Source organism: Anarrhichthys ocellatus, unplaced genomic scaffold, assembly GCF_004355925.1.
Source record: "Anarrhichthys ocellatus isolate YVR2014 unplaced genomic scaffold, GSC_Weel_1.0 scaffold23, whole genome shotgun sequence".
NCBI lineage: Eukaryota > Metazoa > Chordata > Actinopteri > Perciformes > Anarhichadidae > Anarrhichthys > Anarrhichthys ocellatus.
In genome coordinates this window covers 6,240,166-6,248,852 of record NW_022280053.1, presented here as the reverse complement: position 1 = coordinate 6,248,852, position 8,687 = coordinate 6,240,166, and the positions used below count along the sequence as shown (strand labels likewise).

The following is an 8,687-nucleotide window of genomic DNA, read 5'->3' as shown; positions in this document are numbered from 1 at the left end:
TTCTAGCTCTGGTTTTGGTCTCCACCAACTCCTCAAGAAAATATCTCTCTTTAGCTGTTAACTGCTGCACTATGTTCGCCAGCTAGTCACTAACTGTGTCTGTTTGCTCTTTGGTGCTGAGCAGGTAGTGTGAAGTGGGTTTTCAGAGTCTTGTCTCTAAAAGCAGTTGACCAATGCTGCAGCTGAAAACGTAGCTTAGAGCTGTAAGCTGAAAAAATGTGTTGAAACTCACTATTAAGCTCCATAAAGATTGTCACAAGTAAACATAAATGTAAAACAAGATTACTCCAGCAGATTAAAATTGGTCTTTCAAGGATCATGTTTTCTGTATCTGGCTGATCCTGAGACAATGACTTAATTCAGCCAAACGCACATGATAAAAGACTTTAGTCTATTCACTGATCTGTGCACTACATACAAGGCTTTCAATAGATGTATTCAAGCCTCTGCTGTAAAGTAAAATTACTCGTTGGTCGATTGCAGTATAAACTGTAGACGTATTGCCTCATTGTTATGTTTATTATTCATGTCACTGTGAATGGGGCGAAGGCAAAGCACTTCCCGTCATTGTTGGAGCAGATGTTGAAACAGACATTATTTTTCTGCTTTCTTTCACCTCGTTATTCTTTGTCTTTCACTCTCTCTCTTGTTTAGTATTCTTACTCTTACTGTTGTTACTGGGGTGTGTATGCCACACTGACGTATGTAGCCCACCTGGCCTCTAAGGCAGTATGTCCTTGGAAGTGCACAATGAATTGCACTGAGCTTCTGTTTCACACCAGTTTGAAAAAGAGAAATTTGCAGATGTGACCTTTTATTCTCCAATTATTTCCATACAGTTCGGCCTCTTTTCCTATCTTGTTTCTTGTTATTATTATAACAAGCTGCGAGAAAACTGATCTTCATTTTCGAGCTCTCTACATACAATGTGATCCCAAAATTGTGATTCTGCTTTTTCTCAGCCTTCTTGCATACACTGGGGCTTTTGAATATCACAAGCTATTAAAAATAATTGTATTTTCTCAACCATTATTCCTCAGTGAGATGCGGCTTATAGCGTCCAATTGAGAAATTCTGTAATTCACTTACTGCAGTGCAATGGTAAGTGACTCCCCTAGTGACTCTTTGTGTCTTAAAGGAGTGTGTATATGTGTGTGTGTGTGTGTGTGTTTGTGTGTGTGTGTGTGTGTGAGTGTGTTCTTGTGCATTTATATGGAGGGGGCACTGTGGTTCAACCCTTTGCCCACTCCAGAGACAGGAAATGGCTCCAATATGGGCCTGAGTGTGGCCTCCTTCAAGGCTCTGGGGAGTGATTTAGGCCTCTTGTCAGGACCAGAACTGAAGGATCAGTGAAAAATACAGATGTTTTGTTTGGAGCATTTGAAACCATGCATCTCTGGTAGGCTTCACGGGGTCCCAAAGGTTTATTAATAGTGTCAGTGGGGTAGCAGATGATTAGCTGATATGTCAAGAAAGATTTGTGTCTAGTCCGATATTTGCATTTAAAAAAGATGGGGTGTTACAACTGATAGATTTGTAATTTACATGCTTTTTAAAAACATTTAATTGGAATCTACCAAAATGTATTCAATGTTTTAGTCTGATCAGGCAGGTATTGCAATACCAAACATTTCTATACTGTTTTACATCAGCACACTGACTTTAGCATGAGGAGATAAATTAGATTCTTTCCAGGACTAATGCTGTAATGCTTGCAAATCTTTGGACTGTGTGCAAATATTCTACCTAGATGGTCAGAGAGGCAGACGACTGTCTTGGCCGTGATGCTGGAAGAGATGGTTGTTTACACAGAGCATATTTGCAACCGTCTGGAGAATTATCTCTCCCAGGAATTTTTAGGGCCACACTTACAGGCTCCTCAACGTCAGAGAAGAAGACAGTGGTTGCTACTTGTCGTGTGTTTGTGATGTTTTATTGCTTTCTTGGCAAGGATCATCAAGGATGAACAAAGTAGAGATTATTTAAACAGTTTCAGTATATTATTCATTATGCGACACATACTGTACTTACGTAAAGATTTGAGGTACTTTTAATGTATTTGAGTATTTCCTTTTCATGCTACTTTATGTTTCTACTCCACTACAATTCAGAGGGAAATATCGTAGTTTTTACTCCAATGCATTTATTTGACAGCTATATAACATTTTGAATGCAGGACTTTTAATGAAGTATGTCTTTAATGAATACACACAATGAATATAAAAAAACACAAAAAGGTTAACAAGTTAAAGTGAGGTTAGCTTAGGCATGTTAGCCAAGTTAGCTAGAAGGCTAACGAAGAAAAAGCATCAAGATATGCAGTCGCAAGGTCTCAGCTCACAAAACGCTGATAAGTTAAAACAGACATGTATGCACTGTAGCTTACAGAATACCACATCTCCACCACAACTACGAAAACTAATTCTCACCTTACTCCGAACAGGAACCTTGAGGGGCCTCACGGAGCAGGATTAGTGGGTTAACTTCCCCTCTTTACTGGGGCTTTAAGGTGTCACGAACCACGAAAAGGCTCAAGATGAAACTCTGTTGTCAAGATTTTAACAAAGCTACAGACCAAAACTTCCAGCAGCACTTTTTATTCAGGCTCATAGGGCTGGTAATAAATGTCAGCTTATGAATGTTAGCTTGCTGGAAATTAAGCTCAGTATTAAAACAATTTAGTCTTGTGTTATGCCAATGTATTATTCAGTGATTGGATGTCGTCTATACTTCAGATAGATATTCCTGTTTTCAGGAACTGGAATCCTGTTTATCATCATCTCTGTTTAATTCTTTAATTTAACACAGCTTGGAGGTGCTGTAAAAATCCTTCAGAAACAGCATAACAATAAATGGAGTAGTCATAAGTCTCCAGTGCACAATACAGTCTCCTTGTCTGGAAATGTTTCACAGCTGGTGGGGATCGAGCCACCGGTACCTGACACAACTGACCATACAAGGCCAGTTGAGTGTGGGACTCGTCCTTACTGTCAGATTGAATTTTGGCTCAATGTTCGCAGCAGCAACACTCAAAAACACCTTCAAATGCAAAATCGCATGCAACATTGAGACACATTGTTGTGCCACATCAAGGAACAAATTACCATTGTTCTATACTACACCAGTAACTACTTTAATAACAGCTGAACTTCATTATGTTGTTCCAGTTCCATGGCCCAGGTTTTGTGAATGCTGCCTCATTAACATTCTAAGTTACACCTGTGCTTTTCCTGCAAAAAGACCTCCAAGACCCGATGACACTTCTCCTTTCCTCCCTGCTGTCGTGACTCATGACCAATCCTGCTCGATACCACAAAGTAACTAAGACAACATGAAGAGAGTACTGAAGTGGAGGAGACAGAAGGGGAGTGAGGTTAAGTGGAGGGCGTTTAAGAGTTGTTTTTTGCTACATCATCATCAAAAATGGACCTCTGCCAAAAATAAAGTGGTTCTATAATAACTTGCAGCTCAATCATTATGCAGCCTCACAGCTATAAATAGTAAACAAACATTGTAATAAATTGACATTAACGAGCTGGTATCTCTGTTAAGTATATTTGAAGCCTGTCTTCAGAAAAAATATATAAGTTGAGATACTCTCAGTGTTTGAGTTGTGTATCCCAACGTAATAAAAAAAAGCTATTACATGGAGAGTTTCTGCAGAATCAGTTTCATGATTCGGAGTATAAGAAAGGAGAAGAAGAAAACTAACAGTCTATTTCCTACTCGCAGCCTGCCACCTTGTGCTGACAGTTTATATGGCATTGTGGCTTGTTGGTCTGAAAAACATTAACTGTTTATGCTGTGTCTCTATATTTTTCTGAATATTAAGCTGATACAAAGTACACATGGCAATGGCGTTACTGTTTACATTAAGGGGGTTGCTGTCAACATCGTTTTATCAGCTAAATCCTGTACATTACATCAGTGTAAATATGTCTTTTAGATCAAATTTCTATAATAAAACAAATCACCAGTCGAAAAAAATGGTTTGCTGAAAGCAATGCTACCTTTTTAAAAAATACCTTGTTGAACATTGACACAGTTGCACTCATTCGAAGAGGCCCATGTCGTTGACACAGTCAATAAATCAAGGGTCTTTCTTGTTAATTTGTAAAAGCTCAAGTGACAAGTTGTAATCACTTTATTGTCAGTAACATTTGTAGATAAACTCAAATAAAAGTACATTACACTTAAACACATTTAAGTTAATGTCATTGTTCTCAGCTCACAGTTTCTGAGTTTCAGAACAACAGTAAACTGGTAGGACATTTTGGGAGGGTGTCATAATTTTCACTTTTTTGTAAACAACCACAGTTCCTATTTTTTAAATTTGCATTTTTATATTCCAATATTATTTTACTCAACTTTAAAAATAAAGAAACTATCTATCTATCTATCTAAACATCATACCAAATAAATCTGCATATTATTAGTTGTATGCAATCAAGTATTCATAACGTTACAAAAGCTCTTTTTACATTACATTATAGTTGAATCACTGTGTTAAATGTATTAAACTGTCAGATGTACAGTATTTCCGATGGCACGTGAAGGCAACAGGCGAGATGCGTTCACTGACAATAGACGTCAGAGCCACCATGTTGGATCAGGAAGTAGGCAGAGCCGATGCAGGAATCCCGAGCTGAGCTCACCGTCAGCGGCTGTGTTTATTCGATCGGTCGACCGTTTCCCCCGATCTCACCTTTTTTAACATTCAGGTTACATGCTGCGTGGCTTTCTGGTCCGTCGAGGTAGGCGCATTTCTTCGGATTTGACCGTTTTGTAGCACCAGCTATGGCATCTATCAAGCAGAGAAACTCGGGCCTCGTCCAGCGGAGGACCGAGGCCATCCGCAGCGCCGCCGACAAGGACAGGGACTCCGCCGACGAGGAGGACGAAGCGCGCCGCGGGGAGGAGGAGGACGACGACAACGACAAGGGGGACTCGAAGGAAACCAGACTCACGTTGATGGAGGAAGTGTTGCTCCTGGGCCTCAAGGACCGAGAGGTGTGTGTGTGTGTGTGTGTGTGTGTGTGCTGGTTTTAATCCGTCAACAAGGCTATAGCTATATCAACGTCAGCTAACGCAATGTACTTTGCGTCAGCAAACGGCTAAAAAGTGAATTTCGTTTATTTAGGCAAAATGTCGCTCATGTTTGCTTGAACACAACAGCTGGAAGAGTCCTGATTTAAAGGCGTTTTAACGTTAAACTGGTTAGGTATGTCAAGTAGCGTTAGCTTGTGGTTGAACTGAATGTGCCGTGCCTTAAGGTAATAATTAATGCTGTTGTTATAACGCCATGGTCTCGCTCCCAAACCTGTTTGCTGAATGAATTCAACTACACGACGTTATGTGAATGAAACTGTAGTTTCTACGTAGCTTGTTGGCAGTTTTCTTGACAACTTGCCAGCAGCGACGTGTGACTCCTTTTCAACCTGGAAGTAATTCCTGAAATTCCAACCAACACGTCACCTAAGTTCACAAGCGCTGCTGCACCGTGGCTCATTTTTCTTCTTCTTCTTCTCCTCCTTAGGGCTACACGTCTTTCTGGAACGACTGTATTTCTTCCGGTCTCCGCGGGTGTATGCTGGTGGAGCTGGCCCTCAGAGGGAGGCTACAGCTGGAGGCCTGCGGGGTGAGGCGGAGGAGCCTGCTTTCCAGAAAGGTGAGACACTTGCTTTGTTTTAGGGATTAGTAATAGTCTTCTTACCAGGAAATGAATCCCGTATCTTTCTTTAAAATAACATACTAGGATTATGTGCGTTTTCAAATGGAAAATGGCCTGAGACGGTATGTTCTTTTCAATGTGTGCTAATGTGTCGTGGTTCCTGTTCACACAGGATGTGAGTGTAGGCACAAGTGACTCCTAAACTGATTCTAGTTCAAATACGTGTCCTTGTGTTTGCGAAGGTGATCTGCAAGTCGGACGCTGCGACGGGAGACGTGCTACTGGACGAGGCCTTGAAGCACATTAAAGAGACCCAGCCTCCAGAGACCGTCCAGAGCTGGATCGAGCTGCTGAGTGGTGAGATAAGACATAACCAACCAAGCCTTACCTTTAAATACTCATTATTTCACCTGCTGGACGTCATTTTAACAGCTGATTTTGCTCTTTGTGTTGTCACAGTTCAGTTGAGACTTGTTGACGAAGAAGTACTCATTGATCAAATCAGAGTTCATGGGGATTTACGTTAACAATATTAAAACACATTTAATAATAAGCTTGAAGCAGCAGCATTAACGGTATTAAAATAAACCAAAGTGAGCCACTTTAGACGTTTAAAGTGTTAAAAGTGACATGGGGCCATGTGGCCTCAGTGTGTGTTTCAAAGACCTGAAGTAGATCTCATGCTGTCTTTTAGGAGAGACCTGGAATCCCCTGAAGCTGCACTACCAGCTGAGAAATGTTAGAGAACGTTTGGCCAAAAACCTGGTAGAGAAAGGTGTGCTCACCACAGAGAAACAAAACTTCCTGCTTTTTGACATGACCACACATCCGCTCACCAACAGCACCATTAAACAGGTAAGAGGTGGGGGTGTTCTGTGACTCTTTTGTAGCCTAATAAAGTCGTTTAAGCTTCATAAGTAATGGAATTAAAATGGCTCAAATGGGACTCTCGAAAGGTGAGAGAGGTGAAAAACTTCACGACACAAGCTGTATTTTCAAGGATTCAAGCATAATTTATTGTCATTATGCAACACGGGGATGCACAACGAAATGCCGCTGTAGTCCATTTTGAACACAAGATTCCATCTCCTCTCGTCCTTCCGGAGTCCTCCGCAAACTGAAATTACAGTGCATGTTTTGTCTGCTACAGCATGCAAACCTGCTGAGGTTAGCACAAAGATAGGTAGCATAAGCTTATGCTTTATATCAGGTTTGTTCAAAGACTCGTGTAAAAATGACAAGAAAGACATAATGTGGTAAGGAAGCTGTTTCCCTCTGCTTATAGTCTTTTTGCTAAGCTAAGCTAATCGTCTGCTGGCCGTGGCTTCCTATTTAAGAGTATGAGAAGGCGAATAAATGTGTTTCACAACATGTTGAACTACTCCTTTTTCATGTCGTTTCATGCATATACTGACTTTAAAACTCATGTCAACATTGCCTACAGCGCCTCGTCAAGAAGGTCCAGGAATCCGTTTTGGAGAAGTGGGTCAACGATCCTCACCGCATGGACAAGCGGGTTCTGTCCCTGATCCTTCTGGCCCATTCGTCCGACGTCCTCGAGAACGCCTTCGCCCCACTACAGGACGAGCAGTACGACCTGGGCATGAAGAGAGTCCACACTCTGCTGGAGCTGGAGCCGGAGAAGGAGAGCGCAAAGCCCAACGTCAACGAACTCATGTGGGCCGTGGTGGCCGCGTTTACTAAATGAAAAAACACCTGATTGGTTGGACTGGAAGATCTGGCTATGGTCTGTGTTATTGAATTGGTTGAAGGACTTCACATTAATGAGACAGACTTCACTTTAATGAGACAATCTATTTTGGTTGGGGAGCCTGTTTGTACATCTACTCCGGATGACATTTTGGTGGCAGTCCATATTAACCCAGTGCAATCTGATTGGTGGTGGGCTTCACCAAGTAACGTTTGGTTGGTTGGAACGAATAAAAACAAAAACGACTGGCTGCTTTCACACAGTGAGGTATATTATCTGCTGCTGCGAGGCTGGATATACGTATATTCATCAGCACTACCAACAGATGGGTTTCTGTTCATGTTAGATGACATCAAAGAACAAAAGCAGGTGGCAGCAGTAGTCCTGGTGAATATGAAGATTTTGACTGGGGGGCCAAGATTCCCTTCCTCACTAAGGGAACATCATCGCTACCTTTTTTTTTCTACAAGGTTTGGCCAGAATCAAATCCTGGTCTCTTCTCCATTCTCCCCCCACATGCTTATATGCAAGGATAAAGGTTAGCACATCCCACTGCTATCGATGCTCTTCAGCAGGTCTCCTGCTTCCACCGGTTCTTCCCCACCTGTTGGGAGGTCACGTTTTAGGGTTACTGCTAGATCAGACTACCTGAATGTTTTACTGAGTCACTCTTGTTTTCTTATTCAATTATCTTTCCTCCTTTTCCTCCTCATTGCATTTTGAAGAGGAAGTGGAGGACACAAATCACTATGTACTGGCCTGCATCATTAGCCCTCCTAAACCCTAACCCACATGAAGAAATAAACCTAGAGTCTAACAAAACTTTTTATCGTACTAGTTGCAATGGGTCCATTGTGTGTTTACAGAATGAGACTAGTCTTCCATTTCTATTTATGTTGCTAATCGATGCTTACAGTAGCCTGCCATTTATCAACTATTTTGCACAGTCAATAGTGGGGAGGGTCGTGTTCGTCGGGTTTTCTTGGGTTGAGTTCTTGAGATGACGAAGGTTGAAAGTTATGAACCGAAGCAACTATGGGTTAAATAAATAGATCTCATTTATTTTGTCTACAGCTCTTGATCTTTACGAATACTTTAAAATCATTCCTCTGGGTGGGTATATATATATATATGTGTATGTATGTATATGTGTGTATATGTATGTATATATATGTATGTGTATGTGTGTATATGTATGTATGTATATGTATGTATATGTATGTATATATATGTATGTATATGTATGTATATATATATATATGTATGTATATGTATGTATATATATATGTATGTATGTATATGTAT

The 8,687-nt window shown here is 40.9% G+C and overlaps 1 protein-coding gene across 1 annotated transcript; it reads left to right on the top strand.

Annotated features, from left to right (window-relative positions):
- Positions 1-4,602: 4,602 nt before the first annotated feature.
- LOC116390464 (Golgi phosphoprotein 3-like) lies at positions 4,603-8,549 on the top strand. Its single transcript, XM_031860184.1, has 5 exons — positions 4,603-5,010; positions 5,537-5,668; positions 5,914-6,028; positions 6,366-6,526; positions 7,116-8,549. The coding sequence occupies exons 1-5, from the start codon at positions 4,798-4,800 to the stop codon at positions 7,377-7,379; spliced, it is 885 nt and encodes a 294-aa protein (XP_031716044.1). The 5' UTR covers positions 4,603-4,797; the 3' UTR covers positions 7,380-8,549.
- Positions 8,550-8,687: the final 138 nt, after the last annotated feature.

Bases quoted from the DNA above. Each gene is read 5' to 3' on its own strand.
- LOC116390464 (XM_031860184.1), top strand. From the start codon at position 4,798: ATGGCATCTATCAAGCAGAGAAACTCGGGCCTCGTCCAGCGGAGGACC. The intron at 6,029-6,365 runs GTGAGATAAGAC...GCTGTCTTTTAG, and splicing joins CTGGATCGAGCTGCTGAGTG to GAGAGACCTGGAATCCCCTG. The intron at 6,527-7,115 runs GTAAGAGGTGGG...CATTGCCTACAG, and splicing joins CCAACAGCACCATTAAACAG to CGCCTCGTCAAGAAGGTCCA.